This window comes from Apteryx rowi, unplaced genomic scaffold (assembly GCF_003343035.1).
Source record: "Apteryx rowi isolate R43461 unplaced genomic scaffold, aptRow1 scaffold_193, whole genome shotgun sequence".
Taxonomy (NCBI): Eukaryota; Metazoa; Chordata; class Aves; order Apterygiformes; family Apterygidae; genus Apteryx; species Apteryx rowi.
Genome location: NW_020448230.1, coordinates 1,497,403 through 1,521,258, shown reverse-complemented (window position 1 = coordinate 1,521,258; position 23,856 = coordinate 1,497,403). Strand labels below are relative to the sequence as shown.

General features: G+C 39.2%; 1 protein-coding gene across 1 annotated transcript in view; it reads right to left on the bottom strand.

Annotated features, from left to right (window-relative positions):
• RNASET2 (ribonuclease T2) overlaps positions 1-23,850 on the bottom strand; it is a 29,325-nt gene extending 5,475 nt beyond the window's left edge. The window contains exons 1-7 of the mRNA XM_026062797.1: positions 23,753-23,850; positions 19,154-19,258; positions 16,630-16,696; positions 9,846-9,901; positions 8,858-8,915; positions 7,851-7,921; positions 1,994-2,107 (exon numbers count right to left, since the gene is read on the bottom strand). Coding sequence (XP_025918582.1) covers positions 1,994-2,107; positions 7,851-7,921; positions 8,858-8,915; positions 9,846-9,901; positions 16,630-16,696; positions 19,154-19,242 — 455 coding nt within the window. The 5' untranslated portion in view covers positions 19,243-19,258; positions 23,753-23,850. The remainder of the gene's footprint in view (positions 1-1,993; positions 2,108-7,850; positions 7,922-8,857; positions 8,916-9,845; positions 9,902-16,629; positions 16,697-19,153; positions 19,259-23,752) is intronic.
• Positions 23,851-23,856: the final 6 nt, after the last annotated feature.

Here is a 23,856-nt window from a genome sequence, read left to right as displayed (position 1 = left end):
CATTTGTTGGCTCTTCCTAATGCCCTGTTGAGTGCCAGGTAGGAGATACAGTTTAATCACTGCCTATTCCCCCGAGCCACACCCTTGTGCTCTGGCCATTGGGAAGGGACTGAGGAGGACTCCTGAGGGGCTCTGTGCATCCTCATGCACTACCTCAGGGGAGCCTTGCTGGGTTGGGAGGCACACGGCATGCAGGAAGAGGTACATGGTATGCTGATCTCAATCAGCATTATCAGTGCCATGGCAGAAATATTTTCATGGTCTCTTAGTAAGCAGGTTTTTGAAGAGAAACACTGCTCATGTAAGAGAAACAAACTAACTCTCCAGAATCTGTAGCCTACCTTCCCCATTTCTCTAAACCCAATCTTGAGGAAAGCACAAGCTTTAACATTCCAGCAAGACTCAGGACCCAACAGGTGCTGAATCTCCTTAAGTCCCAGCTTCTTTAGTAAGAACTGGGAATGTTCAGTACCTCTCAGGATTTAATCCAGTGAGTGCTAATAATGCTCAGCCCTGACAAAGTCAGGTCCTGCACAGCGAAGATTTAACACCGTTGACTAAAGGTCTGTGTGTTTGTCATAGTCATTTGACACTGGATATAAGCAGGCCAGTAAATAGGATAGTGTTCTGTCATTCTTACAACAGCCTGTATGATGTCTTCTTTTTAATAACTTCTTTTTTGGAGACAATATTTTAATCACCATAACACTACCTTACTTCATTTATATTTTTTCATGAGAAACAGTGAGAACATTAGCAGTCTTTATTCTGTTCAGTGAAGATTAAATTAATTATGTTCATTTTTACAATGAAGAATGTGCTACAAGCAATTAACTTCAACATGTTTTCGGTCTCTATTCTTTTTCAGTGTTACATATGCTGATATAAAGAGTCACATAGTTGGTCACTGCACCATCTGTAAAATGTTTTAGTCACACCATCACAGCTACTTAGGCAATTGACTTATCAGACATTACTAATTTTAATAGCACATATGACTCTTAAGTGTTGTGCCTAGAAAAATCTGATTAAAATTCTACAAAAACATGATGGGGGATGGAATAAAGACATATTTCCTTTCCACATATGCAAAGTGAATAAGACTGTGGTAAGACATTGCTTGAACCAGACAGTGATAGAACATGAGCTGGATTTTTTTTTAACATACACAATTCTAGATAAATACGGAAAACCTATCTTCTCTTCCTCTTAGGTACTATCATCTTCTACAGAAAGCCAATTCATGATCTACAAATCCAAGACCAATGTTTCTCTCACCGCCAAGCACTGATCAGGAAAGGACTCTTGGACTTTTGGCATTCATCTGCAGTCTTAATGCATACATATAGAGCTTACACAAGTCACAACATGATCACCAAGTTTTTGTATCTGGAATTGCCAGGACTTTGGAACCACAAGGAAGAGTCAGCCCTAGGAAAAAGCAACTACATATGCCACATTACTGTTCCTTTGCACTTTTGAAAGGACAGCAGAGGGCTTTATGCACCAACTAAATTTCATCCTTCGGGCCATCCTCTCTTGTTGTTAAATCTCGGCCTATTCCAGACTGTTCAGTACAGTTTTGTATGCAGCTTGTTCTTTTCTTTGAGCAGAGCACTGTCTTTTCTAAGTGTTTGGGCCTCAGTGTGACTCAGAAGTTTGAGAGTGTTGTCACTTAATTTAGAAGTCTACAGGTACTGGAGTTTTTTTGTTAGTGAGATATATCTGATAAAGGCCCTCAAAATTTACAGGCTCACATTGTCTAAAAAGATGTTGTGAAGTATGCTGTTGACTCCCCAGGCTCCAAAGTAGCCAGAGATATGCCTGTCAGCATCAGGCAACCCTACCTCTGAACTCCAGTACTAAAAATAATTTATGCTAACGCTCATTTCTCCTCTGCTGTCAGGTTTTTAGACTTGTTTTTTTAAGTTAGGTTGGAAACTTCTAGAAACTGATTGAAGTAGGAGGCAGACCAAGGAGTTCATTTACGCACCTGTTAAGATCAATGTGTTGATAGAGTTCCAGGGCTTTACCAAAATACTTCTTCTGAGAATTAAGGATCTGAAGTGTGGCTGCACAAGTTCCATGCTTCTCCCACTCATGTTTCCTACAGGTGGAAAGCAAAATTTATGTTTTAGAAAACATCATTTGCAGAGACATGATCTGTGCAAGCTAGCCAATATGCTTCAATCAAGTAACTGAAAGGCTATTTATGTGGTAGGACATCTCATACAAAAAACACTGCATGTGCAAAAAGCAAAACCAAAAAAAGACCATTCCTACCATTTCAGTTATTTCAACACATTTATTTTTTCTAGTAGAAGCATTTTCCAAGAGATTTTAGACCTACAAGGAGAGTAGGGAAGAAGCCTAAGTCATCCCTCACTGTGGTTTGTAACATCAGACTAAGAGATAATTCTTTCAAGAAAATAAGTCTTATTAAAAATATGAGTTGTCCTTAACTTTGACAGTAGCATAAGAGAGACTGTTCAAATTAACATAAGAATGGTGGAAGAGAAAGGAGAGGATGGTTCTATGGTTAGAATATTATTATGGGCCTGGAATATCCAGAGTCAATATTCTGCTTTGCAGTAAATTTTGCATATTTGTGCAAAAAGTCACTTATTTATAGTTCAGCCCTCCACCTGTAAAGGATAACATTCTTTTTTTCCCCCTCTATATCTTCAAAAGAAGATAGCTATCTTCTTAAGGCTGAAGACTGCAAGGTGAGGTGATAAGATAATGATGTGGAATAAATTGTTACTTCACACTTAAGCTGACTAAGAGAACTCTGTGACACAAGAGCGTGACAAAACTTTATCAAGCCAAGATGACTGTTCAGGTGCTTCTTGAGATTAAGTTAGTCCAAAATGTATCACTTTTTCTGAGGGGTTTCCTTTTGAATAAGCTATTTTTTTTTTTAATACTTAAATGAAGAAATTTATGAAATAAATATGTATCACACTCAAGTGATACAAAGTTCTCTTACTTTATTACTAAGAGATGTTTGGAGGTCAGAACAGTAAGAATTTGCCCCAAAAGTCCGTATTTCTAACCTTTGTTTGTATAATTTCTAGTGGAACTTTTATGCTAACTGAACTTCAAAGCACTGAAAATTTTCAGAACTGAAGAATCTGACCCTTATTTTGGGTGGATCAGTGAAACTGCACAAGCTGCTGGCATAGGACTGTTGCCTCAAGTTTCACTTTGGCCCCTTGCTGTATCCAGACAGGCCTGTTCCGAAGTCTTTCATCTATTACACTATCAGATCTACTAATGCCACGGAACAGAGTGCAAAAGAAAACATTTCTTGCAATATTATGACAGATATAAGCTCATATATGACAGAAAAAATGGGGCAAAGCTCCAAAGATATTCCTATGAATTCTAAAGTCTGCTGAAAGACTAAGCAGTATAATCTTTAATATGGACATCTGTTGTTTTGTTTCAGGGTTTTTTTTTCAGATTTTCATGCGTCACTGGTGTTAAATAGGTGTCAGTTCAGCAGACATGCACAAAAAACTATTATCTAATCACAAATGCCTGCCCCTACCAGGGCATTCCCTGACATTATGATGCCTCAATACATCATGGAGAAGCTAAGCAGCACAAGGCCAATTATTTTTCACCTGAAAGCATGCCTTTGAGTTGTCCATTCATAATGAAAACTAAAGATTCTTCTTAAAGAATTAAAGCACTTTAAAGAAGTTATCCTTGAAACTAGAGAAATTGGAACACTACTTTTGAACAGAAAATGAATAAAGCAACCAGAGGCCCAAGAGATTTGAAGAAGGGGGGAAGGTGGGTTACTGGAAGATTTTCACTATACATTCACAAATTCAGTCTTGTGAAGTGTTCTAATCTTGTCTGTAACACATCTGATCTGAACCTGACTTCTTTGTTCAGGACATGAGCAGCCATAAAACAGTTTTGACTGCAGTAGGTACCTGGTAGCCCTTTTAGCTTTATGTTACAGAGAACTAACAAAACTGTGCAACAAGTTTTAACTGGAGTATGTCTGGTTCAAATGGAAGCATATAATACCTGTCCAGTGAATTGTCTATTGCCTGGAAAATTCCACTTTAAGTTGGCCATACAGCAGATTTCCTGACAAGGTACTTGAAATCACTGATGAGAAAGGAGACTAAAATTTTAAAGAAGATAGAAGCGCTTTTAGAGGCAAATTTGGCAAGAGATATAGGACAGTTAGCTTGGACCAGAAGCAGACAACAGTCAAATCCAAAGGGCAACTGGAACAGCAAGAAGCTGGAGGCAAGGATTTGCATGCAAGATGCCAATATATTTCAAAGATTATACGCACATATGTGTGTAATCTAAGGATAAAATGTGGTGCCCATCTTTTGCAGGCTTTCCACAGTACTTGTTTTTAATTTTCCTGCTGTTTCCAGGAAGAAGGCAGACACAGAGAGCCACAGATCTGATGATGCTCTAGAAGCATGTTACTGCTGACATGCAACTGCTATTGGAGAGGTTTGGTCCAGCTAGGACTAATTGCAGGGCCCAGGCAATGGGACTGTGGGGTTCCCAAAATGAAAAGACACAGAGCTACCCACAGACGATGCCAATGTTTCACCAGTTGCGGAAGGCCAAGAGCAGACACGACCCAAGTTTTCAAATCAGTACTGTCAGCTTCCAGAATGGAGAGCTAATTCAGAGTCACTGCAAAACAATTACAGCAACTTCAAGATGACACTTCCTTTGACAGTGTGACTCAGATTTTTGCAGCAGAGCCATGTGAAAAAGCAGAGTGATGAATATGCACCCGGTTCTGACAATTAAGCACACGCATATGAAATTTCACCTTCACCTCTTCCACTTCAATGCAAACTGAAGTGGGTAGGAAATGGAGGAGCTACAGGTTCCAGGGAAGAAGAAAAAGAATTTGTGTTCAGAAATCAAAAGAATTAATGCCTCAGTGTTATTCAAGTCCTTCATGTGGGCCAGAAGAAGACAAGGTCATTTCACTTAAGCCTCAGCTCATGTGTGTGTGGCATGTGGATACAGAACATAGTTTACTGTATTCAGAAAGACCATCCACCCTTCTGTACTGCTCATATTAATAGGCAAGGCATTAGTGCAGAGCCCATACGCTAGTCAAGAACTTTGCTGGACTTTTTCCCTCCTTGTAGGACACAAGTACATTGGCAGGCACACAGGAGTGGGGCTTACTGTATTCAATTGGGTTCTACTGTGTAATTTGTCTAGCTCTGTCATTTTCTCTATAGCACTGTTAAGGATAAATGCTACGCTTGCACTGCTCAAGGCTGAGTTCTACAAATGAAGTCTTAAGGGGCTGCAAAAACACAAAGGAATGAAACTGGTACAGTTCAGCCCTGCGGAAAGGAAGCTGAAACTCAAAGATATTTTGCTTCCTGTTGTGTAGAGCAAGGACTGAGTTTCCCCAAGCATTAAGTCATGCAGATGCGGCAGACAAAGTCGGAAGCATGCTAGGTGGGTCTGAGGATTGTAGAAACCACCCAGCTTGAAAACTGGCTTATTATTAGGGTAGGAAGAAAGATCTGTAAACCTACAGCAGTGCTACCCACAAAAATGCAGAGGATTAGGGACACCCAGCTGTCCTATAAGCTAAAGTCTGAGGATTCCTTCCACTAGATCACACATGTAAGCTGATCCTGAAGGGAGTTCTCTTGGTCTGAAATTTTGATATGGTCCAAAAGATTATTAATCTAAAACTTCTTTAAAAGGGATGCTTTCAGTTTATAAATCTTGAGATATAACCCTTATCCTGTATTAATGCATTCTATCCTGTACAACTCAAACTCCTGGGTGGCAATTGTCACAGTCTGTACGTTAACATGGTGAACGGAGACACGCAATTATTTTTACAGAGGCACCCACAGCCATCCTAAAATCCCCAGAAAGTATTCCTCAGCTCACCCATTGARCCAGGATTACAGTCAGAGGTAAATCCAGGAAGAAAGATACTATGTAATTATAACAGTCTTTGAAAAACCCTGATGTGATATGCTGTGATATTCAGCATCCATTTTGCTTGACACTGCTTATGCTCTTTATCTAATTAACATGTCTTTAGTCTACAACAATGAAAATCTTATCAACTAGTTCCACTTACAGATTCTTATCTCTGTCACACTGGAATTTTAAAATAAAAAAGATTTTTTTTAAACTTAGAATTAAATAGCGTATTTTTAACTGAAATAAGAAGTACAACAGGATTTTATTGGCTTTAAGTTGGCTCAAGAGTTTTCATTTACAGAATCTGCAATTAGGGCTGCCAATTACAGTGCACTTTTCACCTTACTAAAAGGGACTGAATTACTTTGTCAATCAAAGTATTAGTTACAGTGTTATAATCTGCTTTGTATTGCTTTTATACTAATGATATTTCCAGGTATTGAAATAAATGTTGTTAGCTAGCCTTGAACTGAAAGGAAAAAGAGTTCGATTATATTTGCTCACATCTGCCTCCTACCAAAATATCTCCATTAGTAAAACACAGAGTGCTATGCACTTATTTCATATGAAATCACTTGTTTTCATGAACAGGTGGTCACAGCATGGTCAGTGCTAGTTCTAGGAGACACTTTTCTTATTCTAATTCCAGGAACAGTTTAAATTAGCGCAGACTGGTGCTACCACTGAAAGAGGCAGTCATGCTCTCCCTGGCACAGTGCAAGAATAAAGGAGTGGCGGGAGAAGTACCTGAAAGTGCTTTTGACAGGATTACAGGTTTAGGCTGTCATAAGGCACTTGTGGAACCAGTTTAAGACTGAGGACTGGGACCTTTTGTAGAGTGAGGACAAGACTAAAAGAGACAGCCATTCCCTTCAAGGTTTTTCCCAGTGATACAGGGAGGAAATAGTCATCCAAAGGAAAGCTCCCCAGGCACTGAATTAACTGAATAGCTGGGATAGTTTTAGATGATACTGCCCCTAGCTATGCACTCTGCTTATTATCTGATGTTACTGCTTTCACAGCAGATCTGGAAGAACAAATTGCATACCCATACCTTGGCTGATGCCAGCTCACAAGGCAGCAAATTAACTTGAACTGCCACTTCTTTTAGTTTAAAATAATGCACTAAAACCGAAGCCTGTGCAAACACAAATAATACCCACGACTCACTTCTCTTCAGTCCAAGTGTCCAACTGTTCAAAAAGACAAAGAAGCTTGGAGAAGGAAAACAGTACTGTTGTCAGGAGAGATCAAAATCTCCTTCTCCCTTCTCACGAGCCTGGCAAGCTGATCTCTAGGCAAATGCCCACTTGATCTGCGTTTAGGCTACTAGAAAAATAAATAATAAGAGAGAAGCCTGCAGAAAAGTAGCCAGGACCATCCAATCCATCTTATTTTTCSATTCCCTCCTTTGCGAGGAAGCCCAAAAGAAAAGTTTCCAAAGGCCAGCAGCACAATGAAGCTGGGTAAAGAGACCAAAAAGCTGTTCCTGCAGCTAGTTGCGACATCCCAGCAGTGCTTCTGCCATTCAGATTTAAATATGTCAACAGCAGCTGCTTCTTCTCCCTGGGGGCAAGGAGAACACATTCTCTCCCTCTCTCCAAGTTCCACTTCTCAAAAAGCTCTGCAATAACCCCCTCTTTAACAGCTGCTTTTTGCAAGCGTTCTAGCAAGAAAAGAGTTTTTTTGTTTTTTTGGGTTTTTTTGTTTTGTTTTGTTTTTTAAATAAGACTGAGAAGTCAAGAGGTACTGCTTTCAGTGGTGTCCAGGAGGCTGCTTCTCAGGCATATGCTCCTCTCTGGACACAGTGTACACATTCCACCTGAAGAACTCCCAACTCATATATACTTTTTGTAAAACAATATCCAAAATACTGTGTTGTCTGAACTCACCAGAACTGGGTGCGATTCAGAGATGAATGAAGCACATCAGGCCAATAGTGTCTCATGTCTGACAGAAGATCCTAAAAATAACAAAGATAATGAAAAGCACCTGCAGAGCTCAAAAGCTATTTCTTACACAATTGACATAAATTGATACATTTTCTAAAACAGAAGCCTCATCTTTAAGCATCCCTGACAAACATTTACTGGCAGAAAAAGGAAAGATGCCCTTTTCCCACAATATTCTGAAAATGGCGTTGTTGGAGGTGATAGGTAGGTGCAAATACCTAAATATCTGAAACAATGTATTAAAATACTGATCCCCTGCCTCCTTCAACTGTCCTGCAGAAATTGTGCAATCATGGAGCTTTTCACATTTGTAGGCTCAACTCTCACATCTCTGTTTATAAAACAGCTGAATAAAATATAAAATAAAAAGGAAGAATTCTACAAGACGACAATGCACTGCAGTTTTCGCTCCTCCTCTCTTTCTTATCTGTGCCTATGCTTGGAGATATTGGAGAGGACTTTCATTTCTCTTAGCAGCCCCAGCAGAAGAAAAGGGCTTAAAACAGCTGATGCTCAGTAACAGCCCTGGAAGAAGACACATACAAAATGTACTCTGAACTATGTCCTATTTTATGAGTTCTGGCTTTCCAGCAGAAAATGATTTGCAAAGAACATGAATTAACTGTAATCTCTTTTTCACAGGTACTTGTTATCACTGGAGATCCACAGTCTATGTTCTCTAGACTTTTTCTGCAGAAAGTAGCTGAACGTGTCAAACCACACATCTACAAAATCAAGTACGAAGGGCTGCTGATCATCATAGGCACTGCAGGCTTCAAGTAATACCAGAAGCACACACTGAATGTTTGGAGTCTTTAAAAGAACATAGCTGTCAGTAAACTGCTTTAAGAGTGATACATTATGAGTTACAGATTTTGCATACAGGATGTGCAAAAGTAATTGCACTCAGCCCTACTCGGTATGAGTGTTTTGATTTAAATAAATACCTTAATCTCAGTGACATTGAAGTGCCATGTCCTATTACATTCTTCAGCTTTATTAGGCCTAGGAAAGAAAAAAAAAAAGTGAAAAAAAGATGTCTCACAAATCACTAATGGTAGGTGACAATGTATCATTAGCCTATATTTTAAACATGCAGGATCATAACTGGGAATTTGATTAAAAAAAAATGCAAGAAATCTATCAGCATTCACAGTGTTTTATGAGTAAAAATTCAAGACATTAATCACAGCCAGAACGTTCCCCAAAAAACAGAGGCTTTGTTAGGCCCTCCAATCACTCACCTCCTGTGTAAAGGACATACAGGGGAGAGTAATGATATGGAGGGGTCTTGCACATAACGTCACTAGTGAAGCTGACCTCCCCAAATACTGTGCCATGTGACGACTCTGCAAGTCTCACCTAAACACCACTGAAATCTAGCTGTAATGCTGCTCATCCTTCCAGGGCACAGAGCTCACCAACCTCCTCTACTGAGTTTTTTCCCTTATTTGTCATTATGAAAACCTTCAGACTGCTGCCATTCATATCAGCTCCTGCAAGCTGATTTCTTGGAAGCAAATACATTTTTCCTATGCCTTTACAATATCTGTGCTGAGTTAAGACTCTGAAAGCCACAGGCAGTCATGAGACACTAACAAGTTCTGTGTACTCAGGGAGAGAAAGAAAGAGGGGAAAACATACTTCCCTTTTTGTTTGACAACATCAGTGATTTTATGAAGAGATGGGTAAGTAAATTGCTTATGTGGCAATAGGATTTTAGGAGCTCAGTGAGTCATGAGATATGCAGGAATGTATTTCAGTTTTATAACAAAACATAAGTTTTTGATTTCCAACAAAATGAGGGCTTTTGTTTCAAGCAATCACAAGATAAAACAGATTGATTGAGCCCTCAACAGAAAAAGCATTAAATATCCTGGTGCAAAACTTCATTTTTTTTTCCCAAGTTGAAATAAAAGCACTCTATGATCATACCATAGTCCATGGATTGTCCAGTACTCTGGAGGGTCTTGACAATCATTAGCACTCATCTGTAGAAAACAAGAACACAGAATATTTGTTGTGTGTGTTCAGGGACAATGGTTTAATGAGAAAATAAGAGCTCAAGGTACCAGTGAAAAAATGAGAGCTCTGACTTGTCCCAGAATTGGTGAACTCCAGTTACCTGAAGCTGCCATGGATTAACCCATTCACTTGAGATCAACTGGCTCTAAAGTTTTGAAGTACATCAAGTGAATACCAGAAAACATCCTGAGTGAGCAGGGTAAAAATAAGACAAAGGACAGGTTCTGAGTTCATAAAAGATAGCCTGATCCATAATACACAAATGGATTTAAATCTACATTTATCTTGCGATATTCTGCCTGCCAGTGTTCAGTATTTTTCTCAGCATCAGACTTTTCCAAGGAGTCCGGAGCTATCAAAATCAATGTATTTTAATGTGTCAAGAAACTGTAATATTAGTCAAGCACACAACCATCTGTAAAAGTCCAGGAGTATTTTGTTATTGTATTATAAAGGGAAAGAATTACAGAAGGAAAAAAACAAGATGAGATAGGTACCACAGTACGTATCAAATAGGTTGCTTACTTCAAGCAAAGTGGTTAGAATGCATTTTTAAAGATTTTGACTTTAGGAAGGAGGGAAGAGAGCAAGGAGAAAAGAATACATACACTCCCACCAAAAAAAGCCCCCATATAAAACTTCTGATAATGCGGGAAAAGTAGCCTACACATCAACTGTTTTTTAGATTAGATTACATATCCCTGACTACACAAAAGAAATTTTATGCTCACATATCACAGAATACCATTACTGTTTTTTCCCCCGATTATTCTGCTTAGTAATTATGGCTTTTTAAAATCAATATTTTATCCATTAAATAACAGCCTCCTCAGGCCTTCTTTCCCCAAAACACCAGCTTTTCTTTTCAGCTCTGCATTTTACATCCTGTCTTAACTATGTCATTATGCATTTTAGCAAGGTCAGAGCGTAGAGAAGAGCAGAGAGAGACCTGTAATCTCACTAATTGCCTTTCACATGCCACAGGCCAGTGGCAGCAAAACCGCCAACTCTGCAAAGCCTGTCTYGTTCTGTGCCCTTTTCCTTCCTCTCCCCTCTTGCCACCAATGCGCTCCAGTAAAGAGAAGCAATTAAACCCAGCACCAGCTTCATTCCTGAAAGGTTTCCAGCAAACACGCACAGCAAGAATCTTAACAACTTTGCTCCTGTCATGACACTAGCTTTGAGGAGCTGCAAGAGTTATCTAGGTCAAGCTACAACACACTAATAGCCAGTGACTTGCTCATCATCCCCTGAGCTACAGCCTGACAGCTAACCRCCTTGGTCTACCGAGGGTGGGAACAAGCACAGTGTCATTATGCTCCTTATGCCACCTTAAACACAATTCTCAGACAAGCTATGGCAAACCCCACAGCATTTGAAACTTGAGGCAGCTGCTACTACTAGGGTTCAGGTTGAGACCCAGGATCTGTTTTGGTTCTAATTGGAAACAGCATACTTTGCAGCCAGAATGAAAGCTAAATTATGAAAATGTGGTCAGACTGCCAATGTCTTAATTTAAAACCTCCCCAAAGAACAGATAAGGCCCTCAGCTGACTCAGAAAAACTCAAGGGCATGTGTGGTATAGACTTAAAAACTATTGCCCTGAAATGCACAGGCAAGCGAAGAAACAAGCACTGCCACAATCCTGCCAACGCTGGAAAGACACTAAAAACCTCTGGCTTGTTTTCAGGCTTTGTATAAGTCTCCTCAAGTCACTTGACACACAAACAGACTGAAAGCACAAGAACTGAACAAAGACCTAGTATCCTTTCACCTCTGCCTCTGTGGGATGCCAGGCACCAATTCCCCCTATCATGGCACTAAAGCAATTGGCAGTTTCTTCTACACATTTCATCCTCTTCCCTCTACGACACCGTATGCTGGCTAATGGTTAGATCAACACAGCCTACACCACACTAGGTCACTCTTGGCATTCTGTGGCCAGCTGCACTCATCCTCCTTTCAAACTTTAGCACTAGTGTTTTTCCAATGTTCTTTTTAAATCAATATTGTAAAATGAGCAAACACCAATCTGGCAAGCTGGGTAGCCCTGCTATTTCTGCAAACACACTCACGTAATCACTGAAGGATTACTGCAACCTCAGGCAACTGTTGACTTGAAATGGAGTTATAAACGTGTATTTTAAAGCAGGCATTGGGCCTYGGAGATTCTTCCCTATTTGGGTTACTTTGAACAAAAGGAATATTGTTTTCTCCCATTTTAAAGCAATATGATAATCAGACCAATCCAAACGAATTGCATATGATCTATAACGCTGAGAAAAGCACCAGTGGGCCCTGACAGCACCTACCTACTACGCTGAGAGAAAATGCTGCAGCTGGGAGGTGAGTCTGCTTGTAACAGCAGGACCTTGGCTGCACAGCTGCTGCCAGAAGCTTGGCAGCTCCTTTCGCTTCTCAAATGCTAACAGCGAAACTGCACCAAGGTATCACAGAAGTAGAGCTGYGCAAGTTCTGAATTCCTCGGTATGGCAGCCTGTCAGTAGGAGAGGGTAGTGGTACTGGATCATACACAGATATCCAAAGAAGTTTAAATAAAATGTCAGCTTCTGGGAGGTGAGATTTAATCCTGCTTTGCCTTTCCGCCACCTTGTTTAAGTAGGTTAGCTGTTTAATTAAGAACAAATTTAAGTGCTATTTTGTAACAAAACATTGCAATTGCTATGAAAAATTCTTTCTTTTGAAGCTGAAAAGCAGAGATTCCCCTCTTCAATTCCCCTCTCCTGAATATTCTGTAGTTCTTCCCTCTCCTCCACAACTCTCCCTTGGGTTGAAACTAATCACTGACTGAATGGCTCGAATTTAGAAAAAAAACACTGGAAAAATTCTGGAAAGATGGAAATTAAACAAATTCATTTTTTGTTGAACACTTTTCTCTAGCGCAAGCTGATAAGCTAAAACCTTTCATGTGTTTGTCATGACAGAAAACAACAAAGACCCACAAAAGTTTCTAAAAAGAGAGATTATTCATAAGGAAGTTGGTTTCATTAGACCACAGACTATAAAACTGGAGATAGGATATTCACACTAGATAATTCACACCGGAACTAGAAATTAGCTCTTTGTCTTTACTAAATAACATGGTTTCTTATGGGAACTAGGTTTAAAAGGACTTTCTTGCTTCATGCTGATAGAGTCCCCTCAGCACAGTCTTCCAGCAAACAAGGGTTTGATGGGAATAATTATAAGGATAACAGACATGACACATTGTCTCTCATTTAATGAGAGGTTAAAGAAGAGACTAAGAGTTATCTTAGGAGTTATATTAGCACTTAGGAAGAAGTTTTTTCTTTCATTGCAAAGTAGTGTATGTCAAGAGCTGGGCTTACTTAGAAATAGCTGGCTTTGTATACAACTAAGAAAGCAATAAAGGTATCCTATTATCTAATATAAGAAACTTTTTGATCATATGTTAGATGAGAGTATTGTACTGCCCTCACCTTAGTCCCTTTAATTCTTTCTGTATTATGTGACTACTTCTATTTTTATCAAACAAAGCAGTGTTTCTATTCTTCCTTTAAGACTTTACTATGAAACTATTACCCAAGCCTGAAAATAGGAGAATCCTTGATCTCATTAAAAAAAATAAAAAATAAAATAAAATAATCTGCAGGCTAACACTATATCCAAACTTGAACACGGGCTGTTCTGCTCACCAGGCTATTCTGTTGTCCTTTCTTTGATTCTTCCATTTGATCAGCATCTATGTGCAGTACAAAGCAGACCACAGCATGGCTTACAACCCATTTCTTTATCATCCTTCCTATTCTCACAAGAGCAGGAACTGAATAGCCTACACACTTGCATCTGATTTTCCCCATTTCACACACCTACTGTATTCCTGCAAGAAGCACCTACAGAAGTTTTTCTCTTTTTACAATCTCCAAGACACAAAAGCTGCAATAATAAATTTTTCCCTTTTTTGGTTCTTGAATTAAAGATCTTCACAACTCCAAGAGAAAAAAAAGTCCCTCTTCTTGCCCTTGAGTTGTTACTATTTCCATCTAACAGGATTCACATTCATTTGCGACCAGAAAGTCCAAGTCTGTCCCTGGCAAAGCATTTTTCATTTCTATCAGATGTGAAATTGTTAGGGAAAGCAGACAGGTTGAGGCAACTCTATCCACCTACCTCATGTAAAGAGTTATCATTCATACAAAAACTCCACAATGGCCAACTAATGGGACAATAACAAAAAAATTAATCACATGAAGTTTAATAAATTGCACTACAGGCACAATTTATTATGGGGTTGTTAAAGTCATCCAAGCTCAATTCTTGGATCTCAAATGTCTTTTACAATGACATAGTCACTTTAGTTCACTTATAAGTTACTGGAATTTATAATTACTTATATGATGAGGAAGAGCATCTCTCTCCCTCCTTTACTCTTTTACTGTAGTAGCCAGTAGTTTAAGTCCTGGAATTACCGCCTTCATGACTCTCACTAGTTAACCAAGTTTTATTTTAATAGGTTAGTTTAGAAGATATGATTATAAAACATATACTTTCCAGTTTAACTGTGCAGAACACAGTAGGTAATTAAAAAAACAAACAGCTGAACACAATTACTTACAGCTTAAAGTACAGGAAGAGCTTATAGATGTATATTCTCAAATTTCTGGCATGTGAACTGTGTCTTCTAATTTTAAAAAATGAAGTTACGTTTCTTTTCCTGTGAAAGCCTGAAAATCTTTTCCCACATACAGATATCCAAAACAGGTCGAAATTAAGATGTAGGTCATCCACACACCTATCAAGAGCACAGCATGCAGCAAACTGCCCAGTATATAATCAGATTCCTTTATACAGGAAGTATAAACACTAATAAGTACTTGCATAAAACAGTTTATGAAAGCATGGTTTTGTAGTTTCCTTCACCCAGCTATTTTTCCTTTCAATGTGGTCAGCAGTTTTAAACTGAAGAATGATGCTTGAAGTATTTTCTCATTGAAATAAAATAGCAATCATATATAAATCATACACGAATACACTGACGATGCAGAAGAATCTACATTAAAAAAAAAAAAAAGCCCATAGCCGAATTTGGGAACTCCTCTTAAGTTAATATACAATGTTAACAAATAGAAAGCTGGTACAGGAGTAGAGCTGAACAGTCAGTTTCTTTGTGTGACTCAGTGATGTGAAATAGTACAAAAAGTCACTTAACATGATATTAATTTCTGTTTTTCTCCACTCATTTGGAATGTTTCTGTCCATCTTCTACTACAGAATATCAAAAGGAATTAACATAAAGTGTAAGAAAATCTACATTTTTTGATACTTGATATGTTCACTCATGCACTCCAGTGTCTTCACTTTAGGGTCATAAAGGTTATTTGTCCATTTATCAACAGCACCACCCTAGAATTAAGAGTAGTAGCCAGCACTAACATATCACAGGAAAAAGGGTTTTTTTGATAGTTTGCCTTTTTTATTCATGTAAGCAGGGGTTTGCCACCACTTTTGACTCTGAATGCCCAATTATGCTAGGCAAAACAAATTTCAAAACACCAACAACTCTGTCAGTCTGTAACAGTGATGTTTGCTCAACACAAAATCAGACACAAAGTGCATCAAATCTCCCTTCCTCCCCCTCAAAAACAAAACATAAAGCCAGAACAGGGGCTGCTCCTTGGCCTCAGTTAGTCATTCACCTCTGAGTTTGTTCTTCAACACACCCCCCACACGTTTAGCCAATGTAAAGCACACCTACTTCGCCACAAAAATTGTTAGCAATATGTAAGTTTTGCCACTACTGCTTTTATACATAGTTCCAGAAAAAGGAATCAGAAATAAAGAAGTACCTGTGGCACAAAAGTAAGACTCTAATATTATAAATAGATAAATAACCCTAAATGTCCCAGAAGTGGGATCTTTTGGCTCCAGACAGCAAGCATTTGCCCAAGACTGAAGTTTCTCTTTATTACCCACAGGATCCTTCATCTTTGTGTCAGTAAATCCGATCACATTTTCCTTTTTAAGGTACAGCCTATTTTTAACTAGCTGGTTTCAAGTATTCAAGGCTTTCAAGTATTTCCTGAATAAGAAAAAAGTTCTACTTATCAGATGGTAATAGGTATCTATTAGCAAAAGGAACATAAGAATTGCATCTCTTAGCTGTGCTTGACAGTACGTTGAGTTCATTTTTGTTCCCCCCCAGATACAGAAGTGCTCAAAGACACCTGCCAGAACAACTTCAGATCTCTTTTTTTCCTGATTAGATCCATATTTGATAAGTTATCATTAAAATTCTGGAGCCAACATTACATAGCTAAACCTAATTGTGCACCAGACTGTTCATCTACTAGTCTGCTGTCTTCAGTCAGACAAGGCACACAAGTCTCCCTGCACTGTCTGGCCAAAGTCTAGGTCTAAGGAGACATCAAAAGAACATATAACAAGCAATTAAGGCTTATTATACAGTATGGCCTGCATTGACTACTATACCAATAACATGCCACAACCCTGTGTTGTTTATCGCTACTCTAGAGTGCGGGGAAAGTTGCATAAAGTTGGACCAAGATCAACCAATGCCTTTATAAAGATATAAGGGTGTAAGCAGTATTAAACACCTAATGGGCTTTGTTCATTCTGTTTTCAAACATATATTGTCCAATTTCCAAAGCTCCCTTTGTCAGGATAAAGGAAAATGAAAGACAAAAATCTCACCTTACAAACAGTCACTGGCCAATGATGAGCAAGATACAGCTTTTCCCAGGTATGGGGGTGACTGTCACTGGAGAAAGAAAAATAAATCTATTTTTCTCGAGCATTTCAAAAAGAATGCCACCTCCAGCTAGCAGCACAATGCTTACTTCTATAACACATTGATTTTAGAGTTGGTTACTGTTTATAGTTTCTATTGCAGTATTCAAGAATTATAAATACAGCAGGAACAAGCAACATATTTAGAAACTTGCAAATATCCCCTTATTGTTAGACAAATTTCCCTTCTAGCATCCTATCTCCATATGTTTGCTGCGTCTTAAAATATGGAAAAAGTATTGTTCTGTTTTATATTTCGGAGAGTGTTTACTGGCAAGCTCTTACAACAATAAAAAAGATGTCTTTGTTYAGTATGTCAAGAATCTTTTAATTCTGCTTGATGAGTATATCAGCTGAAAAGAAAGTATATAGCGTTCTTGGAACTGTAACTGCTCCAAAACAGAGACTTCAAACAAGCAAAAGCAATGTAGTTGACACTGCAGGAGGTGCAGTTTGATCAGACTAGTGTCACCAGACTTTCAGGCTAAAAAAATTAAAGAAAGTAAAATGCAGGGCACTAAGCAAACAAACCTCAGCAAATGCTTAGTTTATGATTTCACAGATATTTACCGCAAACTGCATTCTTAAACACTTAAAGTAAATAATTTTTAAATATTTAATAATCAAAATGTGACACAGTCTTATGGTTATCTAAAAAAGAGCTAAAGAAGCAATACCCTGTATTTTACAAAAACATAGGTGTTTCAAAGCCTCTTAGAATAAAGATGTGTATAATTCACAGAGGCACCACTACCATCTTATTATTATGCAGGGCAAAAAGCTTAAAAATTTTGTTTAAGTTTGGGAATCCTAAATCACGTCTTTGGCATTTCTGCAGAGGCATCTTTGTTTTCCAACAGTTCTGAGCAGTCCTAATCTGGATATACTAGAAGTGGAGAAAAAAACCCTGTTGCTTCATAAAGTACAATACACATACTAAGCTAGTAAGCAACCACATTAAGTAATTAAATAGAACTGCAAGTTTAACCTAATCAACAAGAACAAAACTGGAACTTGCTCAAGCCAACAGCACTATGTACAGAATTGTCAGGAAGCTACTACATGTCCTTTTAGTACCTAGCAGAGGTTTAATAATAAATAAATAAATAAATAAATAAAAGCACTCACACAATCATCTGAGAAAGCTAATTATCCCTCAACTTCAGGTAGAAATAGTCTCAAGTTACATCACATTTCAGTCTTTTCTCTGGCTTTGCTAGTTTGTGATGGCCACGTTGTCTCTTAACCACTCGCATTTATCTGTGTTTTTAAAATAATTTAGCTGAACATGTCTGGAACAAATCAGGCACAGCCACAACGAAAACCATTAGCACTTCTAACTGATCTTTACTGTTGCTGTGAAAATCTGAATAGAAGAATTCCATAATATTATATAGCAGTTGATTTCCTTGCTTAAAAAATGTCCTTGATTAAAAAAAATCAAATTTTCCTAGGACACACTTTATTGGCTAAAGATAGAACAGAAAAAGGATTTAGGTTACCAGAAGAAAGAAAGTTTTAGGGTCTTAAGCTCGTAACCGTAATCCAAGGAAAGTCATGTTGAACACCTGTCCAGCTTCAGGGATATCTCCCTTTTTTTGACCTGAGAGTTATCCTGCCCTGTGCAGTTTAGCACTGTGCATCTAATTAGAGCAGCCTCTGCAGCAAGATGGCTAGGCCATAGCCAAAGTCCTGGGGATCCAAAAAACTTCAACATAGCGTCCAAATCACCAAAAGGTTGCATTTCACCCATTACACAAAGTTCAGCACTGATCTGAGCACCCTTAGCTATTTTCTTGCCAAAGCATGGAAAGAAGAAATGTTTATCTCCTAATCTAAGCATTCAGCAAGAAAGGCTGGGATGTGGAGCCTAGCTTGCCCCATGGCCCAGGCACATTCAAGCCCACATCTTGCCAAGCGCAGCAACTACCAAAAAGCTGCCCACTACTGATCCAGCCATAGTTGGGATGCTGTAGAGAAAGGAATGTAAAATTAAAGGTACTGAGAAAACAGCAAGCAAAGAGAGCGTAACAGCGTACAGCATAACAGTTCACACGATTCATGCCAGAGGGGTGATTCCAGGTTTCTATCATTTCTCTCTGAATTATTTCTGACTTTTGTCCAGTTACTATGTCATGAGACTGAATGATCCATCTAAAGCAAGACCATAAAATTTGTAAATTCCACAAATAAATTAGGTTTCCCTCTTTTTTCATGCCTTTTCTTAGGCATGAACACCTCCTCTCCTCCTCCAGCAATGTAGGTGCATCATTTTACCAGTCCCTAAGGAAAGGATAACACACAAAAAATAGAACATAATATAGCAAGAATTACTCTGATCAAAAATTCAACTACAATGCAAAAATCTGTGCTCTGCATTTAAGAGGTAACCAAGATGCCAGAGACTTCTTTTGAACTCCTAACTTACCTTAGAAGGAATTTATCTGAAGTAGAGCCACAACACAACGTCATGGAAAAACAACCCAGAATCCAATAGTGCAGCTTAGCAGGCTTCATTTTGTTAATCAAGGACCTGTAAAGAGGTGTTAAAAAACAAAAACAAAGAAACCTGTTAGTTATCCAACATACTAAACTGCAGATTTAAAAAACAGAAAAGGACCTCAAGCCTCTCAGAAACAACAGGCACTATCAACTCTACGGTAGATTTAAAACCATGAATTAAATGAGGATCTCTTCCAATGCTGTGCCTCATTTGTGACTTACATATTTATTTTCATACTCTCCAATAAATAGCGATACATACATTTTCTATGTAACCATACTTTATGTAGTACAACACTCCACTTTGTGGTCAGCTCAAGTGCCCAAAGTGATTCACTAAAAAAMCTTTTAATTTAACTTTGAATATTCATCTTGGATTCACCAAGGTTGATATCAGAAACTCATTGGAACAGAAGTATCATGTCTATGGATGCAATTCTCTATAAATTTAAGTCAACTCCCAGACTGAGGTCAAAAAAATTGCTGCTAGAAACAGATTAATTTCTGTTCTTGTCCTAYACCCTTACAAAAACATGGGCCTGGCTGGCACACCTAATACTTTGTGAACCCGAGAAGTCAAGCGAAGGAAAAACAGATCAACTTCACTTTAACCAACAGCACTTTCACTTGGCACAGGTCAAAACCCAACCCCCTCCTGTGCAGACATACCACAGCACTTCAGAGGTTACTTCCTAGATGCCAGAAATAGAAGTGCACGCACGCACGTGTTTACATATAATTGTTTATGCCTCACCAAATCTTCTTTCCAGCTTTCCCATTTTGAGAGAGATGACAAGAAAGCCTCGTAAAATGCAACGCAAGAAGACGGACTGTGTGCAAGTTGTGCCCCAAACACCTTTCACCTCCAAAAGCTACCCAACCTCTTAAGACTGCTGGCTACACGAGTGATGTCCCTTTTTCCATGCAGGTTTATAAATTAACCCTATCTTATAATAGCCAAATAAAGCCTGTACTGACACCAATAAAGGCCTTCCTGATTCAGCCATAAAGGCTAACTTTACCAAATTCGGTGTGATTCTGATACACAGCTCATTAAAAGCAGGAGTCCCTTTTCCACGCTATCAGGCGGCTTCAGGCCAGGTTTCCATGCCCTCTCCGAGAATGCTCTACCCCTGCAGTTCTGCGCGTGTAGCAGAGCTCCCTAACTACAGGAGGATGCCGAGGGCAAACCCCCAGCTTTCAAAACGTGTCAAAACTCAAATAGTGGTGAGGGGTTTGGGACTTAACAACTGTAATAGCTAACTTGCTAGACTTAATACAATCTTTTGATAAATCGTGCAGGAACTACAGCCATTACCTATTCATCTGTTTCATGTTTATGTCTACACAATTTGTAACATATATTATCAAGCAAAACAACTTGGCCTACTATAAGATCTAATATTACTAGATAAGTCTTAGTTGATAACTTCTCATTTTGTGATCTACTTTCTTCAAAAAGCTCTGAAGAATTTCCACTAAGCATGCAAGGCAACCACAAAAATTTCAAATAATTCAAAGCATGCTATTTTGTATACAAAACTGATCAATAATATAAAACTAATCCTTAGCAAAGATAGATAAAGACATGCATCTTATACTGAAGAAGTTGTTATATTCCCACAACGTACAAAACCTCACAACTAACTGCATGGTATTCAACTTCCCTCGGCATTCTGCATTTAAAGTGATGTTGAGCCTCATCACTTGAGCAGTAGGGATTAACAAAGTGATACTGAGCTGTACAGATCCTGTTTATGATTTCATCAACTGTTGTTTTCAACTGATAACCAATCAAGCAGAACTTTTTATTTCTGCATGACATTTTATCTACCCAAGATAAAATGTGCAGAGATGTAAGGAGTCTTTACGTAAGATTCTGTCCTATCTTCAAAAAGTACACTTCTTCAGACGGCAGAAAGTATCACTTAAATGACCATAAGTCCTAAAGACTTAAGAAGAGAAGTCATCAAAAAGGCTACATTGTAGAAGGGTCTAGAAAAACCTCTTAAGGAAGTAGGCTACAGAAGGAAGATAAGCCAGCAAGCATTACAGCATTTCTTTTGCAAACTGGTGCGACTTAAGATGGCAGGCATGAAGAAACAGGATTTTATCAGAGACCGAGTTGCAAAAAAAGGTAAAAGCAATTATCTCCTTGTCTCATTGGACTCCTCTTTTTGGTCAGATTTCAAATAGTGACCACAAAAAGAAAAGAGGGGGCTTCAAAATGCTGTTATCAGATCAATAAAATGTACCGTTTTATTTTGCATATTACCCTGCCTCCTGAAACTGGACAAAAGGGACAGCGAGCAGATCTGGCATTCCCTGACCTGTAACTCTCACATAACACTAAATGACTTTTTTCTGCTGATATGTAATACATAAACTCCCTCTAAAGTTTTAGCTAGGAAGACTCTAGTGGAAGCCCTGGAGCAAACAACACAGTTACCATGACATACTGCTTGAGGTACCTAAATTAACCTTTACCAGCGTGTGAAATTGATGGTGGTAAGGGGAAAGTACCCCAATCCCAGCTGAGAGCCACCCAAATGATGCACTTCCAAAGAAATACACATGCAAATTAAAACCGCATTAACAACTAAATGTATGAAGCACATTCATCTTTTAATTAAAAACCACTGCTTTTGTTTCCTAAAAATACGTTGGATTAGTAATTCTTATGAATGCCAGATAAAGAGACAGATTAACAAATCTTAGACAAGGTCTACTCTAAAAAGAAGAAACAGGGGGTTCCTATTACTGAAAGTTAGTTACAAGAAAGTCCTAACATTCCAAAAGACTTTGTAATTAAGAGAATTTACAACTGAGAAAGAAACACTCATATATTAAAATAATTGAAAAATGATGTAAAATAAAAATGATAAAATCATTATTATCATTTGAATCCATAGTTTCCTAACTCATTTTAACTCCAAATAAAATTCCAAAGAATAAGAACAGCTTCAGGATGATTCTTGGTGTGTTATACCTAGATAGCAATGCACAGCAGTTTTGTGTGTGTCAGTAAAATCAAGTCAGGGCAAGCTCATTCTGAACTGAACTAACACGGTTCAACGCTGATACCAAAATTCCCTGCCCAGACTGATAAAGGGCTGTGGAGAACGTGCTCTTGTAATAAATGGCGATGAAATCTTTATTTAACAGATTTACTATTGTTTGAATTCTAATAAGCTATCTTGAGTGGAATGTCAACATAGCACAAGCTTTTTTGGATGCTAGCAGTTAATCGCCTTTTTTTCTTCCTTCCTGTAATTTCTTTTTTGCTTTTAATGACTAGCTTGACTAATAAAACTCAAATTTATAATTTCCTCATTTACAATTTAGTTTGGGAGTATAGATTTGGAGAACAGACAAAAGGCTGCAGAAGACCAGTTCAGTAATTGTGAGAAGTCTTATACCGTTAACAGCATATTGCAATGCAGTTAAATGTCTTCAACAACGCTTAGAGAGGAAAAGTATAACAGGCAATTAGGTTGGCATCTAAACGCCCAAAAATGAACACACAGGTTCTGGTGCCATCTTCAATAAGGCAGCACACACTACCTCCACCACCACAAGTTACAAAGCCAAGTTAAAAACTCCGTGTCAGAAGTATTAATTTAGCTTTTAACAACGCTCTTTGCTCTAGCAACTTTAACCGCCGTAGCCCAATCTAGGCTAACCGCTCTTTCCAAGCCGGGGTGCTATTTAAATAACTAGAGAAAGTGTTTTAAGTTTTTTCAGACGCAACTCTCCTCGGCAGTCGCTGGTTTTTAGCAGAAGTTTCTCATGAATTTTCCTCGCAAACTACAAATCAAAGTCGAACTCGTGTAAGAGTGGTTTTGGCACACGTCTGGCACAAGCTGATGTGTTCAGCTCTTGCACCGACTTCCTGGGGAACTGTTGAGTAAGGCTGTACCTTGCGGTCCTCATAAACTAACTGACTGACTGYTCCACCTTTAGCACAGAGTTGTAAGGTTTTCCTTTGCTGACACTGCAAAGGGCTCATTCCAGAGCGATAATCACCACATTTTATTACAAAGATGTTTTTGTAAATTGCAGAAATGCAGCGCAGCAGAGAACACCCCGAAGAGGAACGAGATCAAGCGGCAGAAAGACACCAAAATCGATGTCTTTGTGACTGTCAAGTTTACTAAGGAGAAAGCAATTTTTTCCAGCTCTGGGAGATACAACTTCCTTGAAAAGTGAGGGCGCAAAAACATTACGCAGAGCCGGAGGCAGGCAACGCACCGAAACGCAGCTCTGCTGCTGCCCTGACTTTTGATCGGTGCCAGGGGTGACATGAGAAATAAAACGTGTCCCGATGCGAGCCCTCGCCGCCTTCAGCCCCGCTCCTGCAGCCCCGCAGCGGCGCGGCCAGCAGGCGCCCCGAGGGCAGCGGGCCGGCAGGCGGCAAGGGGCGCAGCAAGGAAGCGCCAGCTCCGGCGGCCGCAGCTTTGCGCCGCCGGCTCCGCTCCGCCCGGGCCCCGCACCAGCTCTCCCCGCGCACCCCGGCGCGCTTTACCTTCCCCGCCAGCTCCCGCGGGCCTCGGCTGGCGGCTCCGCAGGACGCGCGGACCCGAGCGGCGCCTCACCGGGCCGGGCAGGGCCGGGCCTGCTCGGGCCGGG